Genomic DNA, 16231 nt, shown 5'->3' with positions numbered 1-16231 from the left:
TGTTTGTTGATATGTGTAGGCATTAGGGTAAGTGATTTGGTGTCAAATTTATGTTGGTAGTAGTCACAGTTTTGAAAATGGAAGCCAAGAACTTTTTTTCCTCATTTATTGCTTTCTATGTACAAATGATACAAAAATACTGACGGTGATTTTTGCAAAAATCCCTAATTCTAAAATATTGAGCAATCATAAATAGTGGCTGCCATGAATCCAGCAGTGGACATAAATATCACATCGGCATGTCTCTAGAACGAAACAATAAACCTCATCCTTATCTTAAAAAATAGATACTAAAATCCTCACTACAAAGGCCATATAAAAATAAATTAACAGTATACAAGGATAACAGATCACATTTACAATAAATATCTAACACAAAATAGCTAGCTAGAACTTCGTTAGACGTCCTCGCTGTCGTCGTGGGCGCAGATTTCTTGGTTGAGCGGCGTCACCAGACTGGAGAAGTACACTTCGAGCTCCTTGCTGTTCATGCTGCCCTTCCGCTCGGGCCTATAGTTCGACAGCTTCCTCTCGATGTTCAAGACGAAGTCGTCTTCGATCCACCGAGTGTTGTAGGCGTCGCGGTTCGACTTGGAAGTGACGAACTTGTAGAGCGACACCGCGAGGAAGACGCCACCGACTCCCAAGAAGAAGTACATGATTCCCTGTTCGGCGAGGGGCAAGACATTAAGATAGAGACGGAAACGAGCGGCCAACATGTCCGGAAGAGAGTAGAGCCTCTGCAAAAACAACGTTTGAAAGAAAGTCGAGGATTGCGAAGGGGTGCTTACGATTTCTGTCCACAGGAGAGGCAACACCATCTCGTGAAATCTTTCCACGTTGGCCATGTTTTTGATGCTGCCCAACGCCATGTTGATCTGGTAGCGAACGGCAAGGTCAACTGGCAATCCTGAGGTCTGCAACAATTAGTGCGGCGTAAGGAAACGTGAAACTGACAGCTGTCGCGGAAGAGTAGTGAATTAACAATGCGTTGCGCAATATACCACGGTTCATCTGGTTGCGTAAGTAAATGTCTTACCGGTTCTATGGCGAAGTAAGTCTTGTGTACGGCGGGGTCCGGTTTCGACCCTTCGATTTTGGCGTTGAGGATGGGGTCGCCCCCCAGGAAGTGGGGGTAGCTGAGGGCGATGGGGAAGCCGTAGTAGCACCCGTGGACGTCGAGGAGCCCCGGGGGGAGACACTTGTCTTGGTTCTTGCAGAAACACTTGTTGTCGGTGTTATTGACGCCGTTGTCGTCGGCGTCCTCTTGGAAGTTGTATATGTACGTGTCCAGTCCGTTGATGACGCTGCTGTTGACCCTCACCAGAGACTTGGCTCTGCACATGCTCTTCCGGAAGAAGAGGAGAGTGTCGTTGGGTTTGATGAGTCCGGGGAACTTGGTACCGTCGGAGGCTCCCCTGACGTTCCCGCAAGGGTTGTCCCACTGCGGGATTTTGCTGGAGCCGCGGTAAGTGTCGATGAGACCGGTCTTGGTAACGTCTTTCTCGCCGGTGTAGATGGTCTCGTAGTCGCCCTCGAACTCGTACATCTGAAAGAAGACGAAACAATGAAGAAGTGTCGAGTGAAGATCGCCGGCGAAGCCGTACCCTATCGATGAGGCCCAGCTTGTCGAAGTAGATCCAGTTGGGCATGAACTTGTTGCCGAGCGTCATCAGCGTGCTCTTGTAGCCGAACATGAACTCTTTGGCCGTCATCTGGAGGAGGGGCTCGGTCTTGGTCTGCCGTATCAGCAGGTTGAGCCCGACCCTGGTGAAGTACGACTGATCGGAGACCACGTGGGCTATGCTCTGCAACAATTGCACCAGGTCAAGACCGATATACGAACTTGCGCAACTCTCTTATTGTCACAACCGACATCCAGCGAAAGTAAGAGTGTTTGTTTACTCGGAGCTAAGACACACGTCGCACCCGAGCCGCAGCGAGACGTCTGTCTCGCGCTGAACTTGGGTAGAAAGCGAGCTCGCCGCGAAACTGTGTCAGCCGTCGTTGGGGAATTTACGTAAAATGCAGTGGCGTGATCGAGAACGAGAAGTTTCAATATGGGACAAGAGTGGGATTGACATTTCTCAAAAACGATTATTTGGGCTTGTGCAAATCGATCGGAATCTGGTCTGGCGCAATACAAACCCGAACCAGAGGAAAATTCCCAAGGACATGTGAAACTGGTGCTCGAGGTCGTTGCTGAAATACCGGTTGGTAAAGAGCAGGGAACAGGAGTGGCCAGGTAGATTTTTCAAAAAGAATTAAGTGTTTTGGAGGAACATGATCAGAAAACAAGACAACAGAATCAGAAAGAACTGAATTAAAGAAAGGATAACTAGGCGAGATGCAAGAGTTCAAAGTCTTGGGCAATAAGCGGAACTAGAGCTTGAGGCTGTGGCGGAACTGCATTTTGTTGGAACGGAAGTCTAGAGCTGAAAAGAGGAAATGTTGAAGAAAAAGAAATTAGTTGGAATAGAAGCTAGAGATTAAAAATAGAAACTGAGACGAGAGATGCTCTAGATCTAGGTACGGAGTGGGAGAAGCTTTCTGATTGGTGCAAGTCGAGACAACTCTATTTCTGCGTTTGTTTGCCTGGTGTCCGCCAGAGCAGCCTCTTTACCGCTGATCTTCAGGACCCCGGCGACCTCCGCGGTTCAGCAACCCCCGATCACCTTGGTCCAAAACAGTGGAAAGAATCGCAACAGCACGCGTTGGCTCATCAATTAGCGCCCCTTCGGATATCGAAATCGTTTGAGCAACGGCATTTTTGTCCTTCTCTTGCGCAAGAATTCCCGTTCGCCTCCTCGGAGAGGCCGAGAGCGTCCGGCACTGCTCTCTCCATTTCCTCCGGAACCGTTTCATTGTCAATGCTGTGCGTGCGAAAAAAGCGGATGTTGACGACTTGCGGAAGGTCAGTAGCGTGGTACACGCGACGGGCGTGGGGGGGAGGAAGTGGCCTCGAGGAAGTTACGTATTTCGCTGTGGTCAGGGGAAAAGGTGGCAAAAGTTAAGTAACGAGGCTCAGAATTGTTGCGAAGGTCGTGAAGATGTAAATGAGGTGGCGAGATGGCAAATGTTTGTCTAGTTTTGAAATTGATTTTTGGTTTGGTGTTTCACGAGATTTTCACTTTTGAAGAATTTAATTACCCATTGATGATAGAGACTTCTTCAATTTGGAAATATTTTTATATCCTTTAAAAAATTTAAAATTATAAGTCATCTCGTTCCTGGTTTATTTCAAAGAAACGGAAACAGTTTTCTTTTTTTTTCAAAAATAACGACCCAATTAACGCTTGCGCTCAAAAATTCAAATTAGCAAATGACACTTCCTCGAGATCTAAAATTACGAAATTATTTTTTTTCCTAGTGTTAGAAGTGAGAGACGGAAGAACTTGTATCTTGGTACAGAACTTTCACTTTTTATTCCCCATTGTTAAATACAAGGGGATTTTTTTGTTGACAACGAAAAATTGTCTTAATTTTTTTTCCAAATCGGAACTCGGTAAACTTTATTAAGTAGTTTTTGTCGTGAAGGGAATTAAGTTACAAGCTGTACATAATACTTAGCTTTGTGAAGAAAATTACAATTTATAGGCACACAATTTTATTTTTGAAAAACTTCTTTCAATAACGACTTATTATTGAATCAAACATTTTATTCATTTTCAGATTGCTGATTTTTTACCAACAAAGAGACCCATGTCATGTTTTTATTTGTGGTAAATTTCCTTTCAAAAGCAGGATCTCATTTGTGATGTCATCTCAGGAATTAAATGATGTAGAACGTATTATTAATAATTTTTTGTTAAACATTCTTTTCTTCCATCTTTATTTATAAATGAGAAATCTATATGTTAATATCGTAAATATTTACTTCTCGTCAAGAAACAAAAAATACGTTAGTTAATGGAAAAATGCTTGATTCGTATATTGGAACTTAGTTTCTCTTTTAAAGTCTATTCACTAATGTACTACAAAATTATAGCAATTTTCCAAGAATTGTCTTTCAATTTTTAAATATTATTTCTATTGTGAACTTTAACGTAATTGTTTCAGATTTTTTTCAAAATTAATTTAATAAATTTTAATTAAATCAACAATAATAACAATCATTTTGTGACTCTACATCTAACGGGTGTTCAAGTGAAAAGTTCATCAAGTTTGCTATGACTTTTTGATGAAAGAAGAAAGGATGACGCCTTCTTTGTGTCAGTTGTGTTTTGCGAGTGTAACGTCTCTTTTTGAGTTGAGTTTCGTTTTCTGTGGAATTGAACTTTTTAACACACCAAAAACATCTATCCGATAATTGAGTCAATAAATTAATTTCTCTGTTGGAACAACGCACACAATATTACACAAGAATTTACATTTTTGTCACTAGTATGTCACAGCAGTGCAAGAATTGAAGCCAGCGGGATTATTCAAGAAGATTACATCTTTGTTGCAATTGGCTTGTCGACAACGTGGGCAATAATGTCTTGCTGTGCATTTAATGCTTCCTACATAAAAAACATATTTAACCTCAAATTCTACAGATTACTCATCGCTGAGACTTTCGTGAAATTAAGAGGTTTTGTATTCAATGTTACCAAACATGGAGCCAGAGATCCTGCTCTAATTATAAACCTTTTTGATAACCTGGCACTCACATTACATATAAAATAAATTTAGTCAAAAATATTACTACCTAACATGGTTCTAACCTAATTTTTGTCATTGATCTACGACATACTTTACAATGTTGCGAAAAATTCAAAAGCTCTATACGTTGAATACATTTTGTCGTTTTAAAGCCATCACAAATGATTGCAAACGTCCAACGTAGGTATCTAGGTATTTTAGAAAAGTATTTACGGAAATAAATGAGAGTTTAGAAAATAGGTATTTAATACGATACCTACATTGAATATGTTTGAAGCTTTCTCACACATCGCCTTTTTACTCAATTCAGGGTTGTCACCTTTCAACTCTTCGCAGTACCAAATCAGGGCCATTTTTTCACTCTCTGTGCACTACGAAGGCACCTTTTCAAATTGTGTGCGTTAATTTTTCAACGAAAATGACAGTTATGCGCAATGACAGCGCCGATGACCTTGCACGGCTGGACGTTGCCAACCTACATTGTGAAATGCACTTTCAATTGCTCATACCAACTTGACAACACTTTGACAGCTGATTTAAAAAAAAAATGGACTGTACATTTGGATTCCTTCGTTTTAATTTTTTTCAAAGATTTTAGAAAACTCCTTCTGAAATTTGTTCGCTGCATTGCATTGTTGCAAGTTCATCAGTGAATATTATTTTCAAATCAAGATTTAATTACCTATTATTTCTCATCTTATTTATTTGTCGACACAAATTTTGAAAATTTCGCAGATTTACGTTTTTATACATTTTTCGAATTACCCCGTTTATTTTTCAACCAACGAAATCAAAATTTGTAGGTTTTTTGAGGTCGCAACAAACATCCAATCGAAACAACAAAAATTTCACAAAATTTTTGACCATTTCAAAAAATTAACAAATAATGACAATTTTTTTTGTCCACGCTCAAAACATCGTTTTAATTACTTTCACCATAAAAACCCGAACATCACAAATTTAACATTTAAAATAGGTACACCTCGTCAAGTAATTACTTGTTGGCGTGTAATTTTCTCCCAGAATCTCCCACGTGCGTGTGAATTACTTTCCGTACATTTTTCCACGATTTTTACTAAAAAAAAATGTCGAACTTCGTCGTAGTTACGAACACTCGTGGTGTGCACTCGCGCTTATCTTCACAACAAAAGATTCCTGAGCTAGGAACAAAATTTATCAAACAATTCACGCACTAGGTATAATTGACAATATTTTTACAAGGCCCTAGAATAAATTTCAAGACTCACAATAAACGTCTCTGGCTGTACTTCCTCCATTTTAAATCCAAGAATAAGTGATAAGTAAATCCGGCCTAAATACCGAGCCTCGATTTCTATGATAAAATAATATCGTGATGCTGCAAATTTAAATAATAATTTGTCCAGTTTGTACTTTATCGTCAAAAATTGCCAAGAAAAGTTATTTCAAATCATTTGAACACACTCTTTGGTTTTACTCGTCTCTTCGTACTTCAACAAGCTTTCAATGTTATGTGACTTTTTAACCAACAACAAAATCAAAGGTTACCACACCTGTAATAGGTTTTTAACACGAGCCTCATAACATAAACAAATCAGAAAGTAGAAAATTTATACCTCGCATAATTGACACCAATCGGCAGCTTCATATTTTTAAATACGTACAACAATCAAATCCAATTCAAGTGACTATTTCTTTTCCACAACTCCACTTTTCTTTGTAAACGATCGTAAAGAAATTAAGTACAATTTACAATGATTTATTGCCGATAATGTGGAAAACAAAACAGTAAATTCTCGAGTAGATGTCTTGGTTGTTACCGTTATGGCTCATTATGACAATTAACTGGTTGGCAACAACACCTAGTGCAGGGTCAACATTAAATGAAATGGTAGAAAACTTTGAATGAAAATGATTTCACAGTGCATCGAAAGATTCAATTAAAGAGTGTCTTCCCACGTGTAAAAAAACGTGAGAGACGTTCACTTTCTGGCTAATTGTTGGTGAAGATCCGGCGTTTAATTATTGTTGAATAAGAAGTTGTGTCAATAGTTTAAACAAATAATTTCCAGTCGGTTTAGTTTCGTCGTTCGAGTTGGTTAATTTTGAGCAATTGTTATCTGGGGTCAGAAAGGGGTCGCCACCAGATGACACACTTCTCCTAGATTTTCACAGCAAAGTGTCGACTACTTTTTCCCCGCCCGTCCAATCTTTGAAATATCTCCGGGCCGCTTACGCAAGAGGTGAAAGCGATCTTAAGGCGTTGGATAACGCGCGGGGCTCCTTTTTCCCGAAAACCACAAATCAACCTCAAATCTCGCAGATCAACTCACCAGGAGGGCGATGTTGGGCAGGATGAGCAGGTCGTCCTCGCGCCGCCCCTCGCTCAGCTCCGGCACCCAGACCAGGGGGTGGCGCGGCACGGCCGAGACGGTGCCGTTGTCGTTGAAGGAGACTTTGTCGTGCATGAACATCTCCCTGGAAGAAAAAGAGGAAATGAAAGCGGAGGGCGTGGAGTTGGACGGATTGTTCCATCCGAGGACGAAGTAGGCTAATGGTGCGGTGACGCAACCGCACGGTTTCATCTCCGCTGGTCGGTTTCGCTTTCGTTAGGCGACCTTGCCAGATACGGAAGCTGCGCCAAATGGGTTTTCTTATCTCGGTTTTGCTGGGTTTGGGGGATTTCGTGTGGGAATATCAAACGGACAGGTTCATAAATCAGATTGGAGGTGAATTATGGGAAGTGTCAAATTGAGGTTAGCGGAAGATGAATGGAATGGTTGGAATTCTTCAAGTGCAGACTAATTGGGCAATCGTGGGAGTGGGCGTGTCCAACGAGTGAACTCTATCGCAGAATTTGGATCGGTGCGGGTTGAACGGTTTTCAAAAAGTTTTCAAAATCAAAATTTTCAATTCAGACAGTTGTCTTATTTAATTGTTCAATTTACAAGAACAGATTGTCAAAAATTTAATTTTGTCAGGTTCCAAATTTTCAAAATTTGTTTTATTTTTTGTAAAATATCTTCCAATTTTTTTTTTACAAAACTGTTTCAACTCGTCGAAAGTTAACACAAAAAGAAACAAGTATTGAAATTTGGAAGTACAATTTCTTTTAAAATTCAATTTCAAATTTTGGAAAATCGTTTTTGAGTACTTTTTCAAAATGCAGTTCTTGTCCTGTACTCTTTTCTAGCCCACCCGTTGTGAAAATCTTTGTCAACTCCCCTCGCCGTCCAAATTTCCGAAACCCCTTCAGTGCAACTTCCGCCTGGGGCGGCCTTGTCGCCGCCGCCACCGCGAGCCGGAAGTTTCGTTGCAACAGATTGGAAAGTCCGTTATCCAACACTTCTTTTGAGTCGTCGAAAAATTCCGGCTCGCTTCCAGCAAAACCCAGAAAAGCGAATGTGTGTCAGGGATTGAAGAAACACACTCGCGTTCCACTTTTGCCGCCCGGTCTCCACTTACTTGTAGACGTAAGGGCCCACGTCCACCACCTTGAGCTTGTCGTCTTTGCCGCTGAGGAACTCATCCTTGTTGGTCACGTTCCACAGGTACACCCTCAGGTAGAGGTCGACTGGGGGGCTCTTCCACAGCTCGAAGATCTCGCCACCCTCGCTGAACACGCATTTCTGCAACGAGAGGAGCGTCAGGTCAAGGGACCACATGACCGGTATTATTCGTCGCCGCGAGACCGAAGGGCGACACGGATTTGTAAGTAAATAATTGGACGATTATCGAGAAACTGTGGAACTGTGGTCTTATATGGGAATTTTATCTGGGCTAATGTCACCGTATTCACCTTCGATAAGTTGGTTTTTCTGAAGGAATGAGGGCAACGATATGGATCATCCTGTCTAAAGTGCAAACTTGTTTCTCTATTGATATTTATGTCTTGTACATACTTGTTTGGATGTTTCACTTTGAAATTGTCAAAATTTTGGATTTTACAACTAGAACCATCAAATATTTGATAAACATTCCCAATCAACGTTTTAGTATTTGTTATGTAAATGTCAAGGATAAGTGTTTTGCAACTTCATAGTTTTATTTCCAAATTCTGAATAATTTTTCAATAACACTAATTTTTTATATACATATATTGTGTTTCGTGAGCGTTTTTCATTTTTTACCATTTAAATAATAGTTATTTCTGTTATAAGGACGAAAGAGAAAACATTTCGGACGATTTGCTGGAAATTCCTGAACGAGACAAAGCCGAGTTCAGCAACAGCAATGAGTCTGAAATATTATTTTCGTTCATGTATTTACATTATTTTTTAGACAATCCCAATAAAAATACTCGTAAAAATTTTCATTCCGTTGTCAAAGTGACGTTTGATCCACCATAATAATTAAAAAAAAAATACGGGTTAAAAACTTTCTTAACAACCCTAAGTGTTGTCAGGGTGTTATTGACAACTCAACTGTTGTCGATTGTTGAACGTTATTCATTGCTTAACAATATAGCGGACGAAAAATATTTTTCGGCCTAGGACGAAAAATAATGCTTTGACAAAAAGATGACGTTTTTGTCCAGATATTCAAGCCGAAATTTATGGTACAATCGACTAAAAAGTTTTTAGAATGTTTATATTTTGACAGTTGTGAAGGGTTAGTTTTTGCAAACACATTCTAAAAAATGAAGATTTGAAAAGAAATTCAATTTTTTTATGTTCAAATGTTTTTCAAAATTCAAATATCGACAGTTTTTGGTTTATAAACTTTTTAAGAACAAAAAATAATTAGAAGAATATTGTTTAAAATAGTAATTTAGTTTTTTGTCTAATTTCTTCGACGAAAAGAAAATGTGAAAGGCCAACATTTCATTTAATCTTCAGAATAATTACCATTTTGTATTGAAACATTTTTTTTTCATAACTGAATTGAAGTGGACCCTTTAGTTCTATTTTTAAGTTCTGTTGATTTTTTTGAAAATAGGAGTCTCGCTTTTCGAAATTTTGGATATTTTTGAAATCTATTTACATATTTATCAAAATTTTGAGTTTGTAGAACTGGACCAAACAATTAAAAAAACAACTGAATGACTAATTTAGCACTTTTTCCTGTAAATATCAAGGTTTTCTTTTGTAAAATATAGTTCCAGAGAATGAAACAATTTTTTTTAAATACATATAAATTTTGGAGATTTATACTCCAAAAATATTACTCTTTTAATTTTATTTTGAAGAATAAATTCCCAATGATCTTAACACAAAGTTTACATTTTCATTTAAAACTGATCAAAAAATGGCTGTTTTTAGTCTTCGAAACTAAATTGACTGTTTTAGTTTCATTTTGTTTTGTCGAATTTTTTGAAAACGTTTCCCTTTGCAAAATTTAAAAATTTTTGGAAATTATCAATCAAAATTTAAAATGTTTAGAATTGGACCAAACAATTTAAAAAAAAAAACAACTGAATGACTAGTTTAGCACTCTTCCTATAGATATCAAGGTTTTCTTTGGCAAAATATAGTTCCAGAGAATGAAACAATTTTTTTTAATAAACATTTTGTAGCTTTATATTCCAAAAATGCTATTCTTTCTTTTTGAAGAATAAATTCCCAAAGATCTTAACCACAAAGTTTACATTTTAATGTAAAACTGAATATATTTTTATTTTTCAAAAAATGGCTGTTTTTAGTCTTCGAAAGTTAATTTGATGTTTTAGTTTCATTTTGAAGTTTTGTTGAATTTTTTGAAAACGTCTCCGTTTTGCAAATTTTCAATTTTTTTGGAAATTGTCAATGAAAATTTTGAATTTTTAGAACTTGACCATTTGAAGAAAATTATGATTAGTCTAGCTCCATTTCTTGTTTTGTATTTGGTGGTTCCCCAAAATATAGTTTTTAAAAATTTTTAAAGCATTTATTTTGAAGATTATTTTTCAAAAGTGCTATTCTTTAAAAATAAATTCCCAAAGATCTTAAAATCCGAAACTAGAAACTAGAATTACGTTTTTGTTGTTTATAAAAAAAACGTCTCGTTTTCTAAACTAAATTTAATATTTTAGTTTAATTTTGAGTTCTGCCGAATTTTTTGAAATTTGGAACTTTAGAATTTTATTTTCAAAACTGAATTTCTCTTAATAATAAATACATTTTTAATTTAATTTGAGCCTTAAGCATTTTTTGATTTTTTTAAAAAGTTGAACTCGCCTTTTTTCTAATTTTTTAGATTTTTTTGGAAATGATCAAAATTTTGGACATCTTCAACGAGAATTAAATTTAAAAAAAATGTTATAACGCATTTCTGTAGGACTTTGTACTGTAAATATGAAAATTTTGAAATTTGGAAATTAAAGGATTCTAGGAAAATAGAAATTTAAAAAGATATACATATTTTTCTTTATTTTCAAAATTGAATTAAATGTAAATACTATTGTTTTATTTTAATTCCTTTTGAATAGTTTTAAAGAGGAATTATTATTCTGAAGTTTCTGATTTCAAAAACTTTAACATTTTGGAAGATTGTCAAAATTTTGAATCTTAATAGCTAGAACCAAAATTTGGAAAAACTGTAAGCCACCAATTTTGTACTCTTTGCTACCTATATCAGTGTTAAGAGATTGTAATTTAAAAAAATAAGATATTTGAAATTCTAATTTCAAAAAATAATGATTTTTGGACATTCTTTCATTTTGATAATTATTTAAAACGTAACAAAACTAATGCATTTTGAAATAGTGTTTTTCTTGTAATGTCTATACATTTAATAATAATAATAATAAATTTCTTTTTTTTTTAAATAGCCGTTTCCTACACCTTATTTGGAATTTTAAAAAACTTGAGATTTCTGAAAATTAAAAAAGGACATAATTTTGATTTGAAGGTTAGATTGTTGGATGGACTTTGTTTTCTTTTTCTAATTTGCACATTCTAGAATATTCTGCATCTAAAAATAGCTCGATTAATGTAAATGGCATGCTACGAGTAGCAATAAAAAATATCAGGAAATTGCAAACGGAAATTAATATCGGGCATAATAATTAATTAAAATGAAAGAGAGGACAAAAGTGCACGAAATTATACGAATTTATAATTGCCCGAACAAATATTTAATTAATTAAGTTGGCACAAAATCCTTGTCCGCATCGACAACAAGTACGCCACTCAAACATGTCCATTAGCAATAATTATATTTATTATTATTATTATTACACACACGTACAAGTACGCATAGTGCAAATGTCACAAAAGCTACGTGAAATTGATCCAAATTACATGTAATTATCAAAATAACGAAAGCGTCTAAGGTTGCCCAACGTAATTTCGCAAAAAACTGAGCCACTCTGTATACGTCCAATTAATTCCTTCGATCGGCGATTCCGCGAAATCAGAAACCAGTAGCACAACTTATTGTAAACAAACGAATAATGATGCAATCACTCGCGCATTACACACAAAAAAAAATGTACGCGTGAATTGCAGATTAAGGCAGACCAGAAAAGTGCAAATGCTACCATCACCGTTTGATAATAGTGCAATTAGTATCCTCATCACGCAGGGTTCGCGGCGCGTGACGCTCACCTCCCGCTCTGCCGACGCGAAAAGCAAGGGCCCCGAAAGCCACCCTTGCGGCGCGCCGAAGTTCGCCGGTCACGTCGCCTTGCGCAACTCCGGCGATCGGAGTTGTGCAAAAAATAGAAATTCATAACACAACGCAGAACAAAGCGGTGATGACCGTTATCCCACGCGGCGCGAGAAGCGCTGCTGACCTTTCGGCGATGGCATTTGTGTCATTTTCGTTTCGCGGTACTTACCCATTGGAAGAGGTAGTCGTAGGGGCGCACGAAGGCGACGAAGAGGCCGCCCAGTAGGCCGATGAGGCCCAAGAAGGCTATCAGTAAAGGGGCTGCAAAGAAAAGAAAGAGTCAGAAAGGGTTTTGGAAAATGCAAAAGTGGTGCCGGATTTTAGAAATTTTTGTGCGTCCGGATTTTAGAAATTTTTGAAGCGACCGTTGTGCGTGGGGACGTTGTGATTCAAGTTCGAAAGATTTTGAAAGAATCGATTTGTGAAAAAATGGTACCGCAAGGACCTAAAGACGGTTGAATAGGTACTCAAGGTTGCAGGCATTGGGTAAACAATGCAATCTAGTTAATAATTCATAGATGTGTTAGTACTTTGAAGAATATGAAATTCGAAGTGTCTAAATGGGTGCGGTTTCGGTTTTTGAAAATTTTTCTAAAGTTGGTTAGAAATTTGTTTTTCTTTTGTCAAAAAGAATTTTATTTTTTTATTTACTGTGACATTCTTTTTTAATTGACAGGAACCCAGTAGAGACTTTATTTATTTATTTATATTTATTTTTCAAAGTAGATGCAGTAGTGGACGTAAATTTTCAAAAAATATTTTTTTTCGGAAAGCTTGAAGTTAAATAATTCCCAAAAACTGACCAGAACACTGTATCTGTTTGTGGGAAAATGATACATTAAAAAAGAATCAACGATGCAAGGACATTTAAAAAAAATGGCCCCAAATTTTTGGTTGGTTGTTAAGCGACTGTACGAAATATCAAAAAAAGATTATTTAGGAACATTTCAAACATGCACCTTAGCAATTACCATTTTTTAAAACTGAAAAAATTGAATTTTTTAAATTTTTTTGCGAAATATAATAAAAAGAGAACACGTTCAGTTTGTGTTTTTTTTAAGATTTACCCATTTAAAGATGACAATGGAAAAGAAAAATGAAATTCAGGATCTGTTCCAAAAATGTTTGTGGAGTGAAGGGACGTATTTATAAAAAAAAAACAATGTAAATGTATTACAAAATGAGTAATCGGAATCAGATCGTGATCGTTCTATGATCGGTACATTCACATTATCATTTCATTTTCGGCGATGATTATTGATACAAAAAAATCTAAGATTTCAAAATAATGGCACCATTTACGAAGATTTGTTAAATATCTGAGTAGGTTATGATTTTTATAACAAATTATAAATATCTGTTTCAAGACGATCTGAAGCCACGAGAACCAATTCTTATTAAAAAAAACTACTACGATACTGATTTTGCAAAAATGGCCCCATGTTTGAAAGTTGTCCCAAATTTTCGACACTACAACTCAGAATCTGTATCTAATCAGCTTTTAACGCTCGACGAAAAAAATTTCGATCGCCCTTCGGGTCTCAAGGGACCCAAAATGTCACAATTTAAAAAGCAAAAACTTCCAGGACCCAAAAACCGTCCCGCTCCCCCACACAAAACCTCCCCGACTTACTCTTGAATTTCGTATAGAATATCCTTAAGGATGAGTGCGACTCCGGCTCATCCCGGCACTTCGTCCTGACAGGACTATAACTCCACCGCACCACGCGGTTGCACACCGAAACGAAATCTTTCATACTTTTTGTAAAAATGTCACTGGCACCACTCCACTGTGATCGATCCTCGTCCTGTCGATTCCTATCGATGAATGGACAAATTTCGCGGTTAACTTCGTATAAGCCGAGTTACTTAACAAACGTCTTAAATAATTGCAAAGTACTTTCACTGGCCAATCGTGGCGAGGTTTATTAGGAGCGAGCCGTCCCCACCACCGCACCGTAGCATGTGCATCTTGTTGTGGTGTGCGACAGAGGCGGACAATCGTTGTCCTCGTCGCCGGACTTTTTTACAATCTGGAATTGTACCGGAGTCGTCTTGTACGCCACAGGATTTTACCAATTCCATTGACGAAATCACTTTTTGGAGAAAATCGCCGCGGTGGTTGCTTTCCGCTCGTCCGATTTGCGTCAATTTTATTGTCCCATTGTGTCCTAATGAAGGCTCATTTGCTCGGCGTTACGACAAATTAGTCCGGGACAAACGACGCAGAAACTAATTGTCCTGGATAGGTAATTTCTTCGCGGAAGTCGACCCGTTTGCAAAAATTTTTTTCTTTCGCCCGTACAAGGTGCGCAATTCATCAATTTTTTTTTCGCAGATGGCCAATTTACAGTTGGAGGTTGTTGTACTCTCTCAAATCAAATTTGAACGACTCCAATTGAAGCAACAATACAAATCGCTACGCGAGATTGATGGAAGAATTTGGAGGAAGCGAGTTGTTGTTGTTGTTGTAGGCGGTATGGTCTTAGACGTTGCGTCATTAATTTTTAAAAAGTATTTTTATCACGTGTAATTGGTTTTTCATTAAATTTTGCAACACAATAGGAGGAGGTCACCTTCAGATGAATCACATTTGATATCACTGGTACCCATCGCGAATCAAAAAATACAAAAATCCCAGTTTTTCAAAATCGTACGTATTTGGGACTTTTGAAGTTGAGAAAAAGCAACAACTAACCAAATCTAAATGTGTCAGTATTTTGCGAAAGTGTCAAAAATGTATGCAGTGGCTTTGAACTTCTAAAACTTGTTGGAACCTTGACACTTTTGATATTCTCAACCAAACAGAATCGAATTAAAAAAAATTGTTGGAAGAACTAAACAGTTTCTTTTTTAAAGAAAGCTGTCGCGATCGTTAATGCCGACGTGGCTTTAATTTGTCACAATTAATTTAAATGGTGGAAGAAACTTTTAAAAGTACTCGAAACGAAGCATTTTAATATTTTTCCAAAATTTTCAAAGTTTGCAGGTGAATTTTAATAATAATAATAATTTTGATATGCAGGATGTGTCATTTAAAATAACCGACTGGAAACATATCTAGACAGAGATTTGGCTGAATTTTCTTGTTTGATTTAATTTGCAAAAATTGTTACATTTTTGGAAAATTTGTGCAGTTAGCCATGAACTTTTGAAATGAGGTAAAATAGAAGTTGTCCGATTTAAAATAAACAGATTGAGGATATTTGAAATGGTTTTTTCATTTTCTAAATATTTTTTATATATTCACATTAATATGTATTTTGTAATGAAATATATATTTGCAAAAAGTTCATTTTGTATACAAATATATTAGGTGAAGTAAGTTTTACTTCTGCTCTAATTAAAGAAACTCAGTCAAACTTGGTATACGTAACTTGTTAATTATTAAGAATGTAATTTTTCATTATTTAACGAAGTTTACTTTAAAAAGAAACTAATTTTCGATCAAATTTTTGGTTTCACTCTCAAAATACATACAGGGTGTCCCAGAGTTGCGAAAAAGCTCCATAACTTGTTTGTTATTAAAGATATCAACTTTTTCTTTATTCTAAATGATAGCTACGCTTCTACTGCATATTCGGAAAATATTGCGGTATATATACAGACTGCATAAATATTATAAAAACACTAAAGTTATGTTTTTTTAAATGGAAACTACCCAGTTTGATTTTATTTTTGAACTCTATGCTAAAAAAACCAACATTTAATTATTTCTGTGTGTTTACTCAATAACGTGCTTAGTCGGATATGCCTACTGCGATTTTTTAAATATAACAAACTAAAAATGTCAAAAACTCATTTTTTTCAAACGGCACCCTGCATTTATTATTGCACTGGTCGAAAGCTTTTTTGACAAGCTTTCCAGCTGTATAGGGTTTGTATAGCCGAATGTGAAAATCTAGGGTGCTATCTTAAAATCACTAAAAATCACTAAAATAATTAAATGTTTAATTGTTAAACACTGTTTTGTTGATTGATTCATCTTTATGGACTGACCATATTGTGTGATTATCTT

General features: G+C 36.5%; 1 protein-coding gene across 1 annotated transcript; it reads right to left on the bottom strand.

Annotated features, from left to right (window-relative positions):
- Nucleotides 1-90: 90 nt before the first annotated feature.
- Nucleotides 91-14099, bottom strand: LOC138129893 (scavenger receptor class B member 1-like). Its single transcript, XM_069046210.1, has 8 exons — nucleotides 13847-14099; nucleotides 12383-12474; nucleotides 8089-8252; nucleotides 6957-7101; nucleotides 1608-1808; nucleotides 1040-1549; nucleotides 792-917; nucleotides 91-740 (listed from the first exon to the last, which is right to left on the bottom strand). The coding sequence occupies exons 1-8, from the start codon at nucleotides 13968-13970 to the stop codon at nucleotides 399-401; spliced, it is 1704 nt and encodes a 567-aa protein (XP_068902311.1). The 5' UTR covers nucleotides 13971-14099; the 3' UTR covers nucleotides 91-398.
- Between the last annotated feature and the right edge of the window lie 2132 nt (nucleotides 14100-16231).

The sequence above is a fragment of the Tenebrio molitor genome, chromosome 4 (assembly GCF_963966145.1).
Source record: "Tenebrio molitor chromosome 4, icTenMoli1.1, whole genome shotgun sequence".
Taxonomy (NCBI): domain Eukaryota; kingdom Metazoa; phylum Arthropoda; class Insecta; order Coleoptera; family Tenebrionidae; genus Tenebrio; species Tenebrio molitor.
The sequence above is the reverse complement of the archived record's forward strand: the minus strand, read 5'-3'. Positions and strand labels throughout refer to the sequence as shown.

Excerpts from the sequence above, each read along its gene's own strand:
- LOC138129893 (XM_069046210.1), bottom strand. The coding sequence starts at position 13,970 with ATGAAAGATTTCGTTTCGGTGTGCAACCGCGTGGTGCGGTGGAGTTAT. Across the intron at positions 8,253-12,382 it reads ACGACTACCTCTTCCAATGG|AAATGCGTGTTCAGCGAGGG; the intron begins GTAAGTACCGCG and ends CTCTCGTTGCAG. Across the intron at positions 918-1,039 it reads CTTACTTCGCCATAGAACCG|ACCTCAGGATTGCCAGTTGA; the intron begins GTAAGACATTTA and ends TAATTGTTGCAG.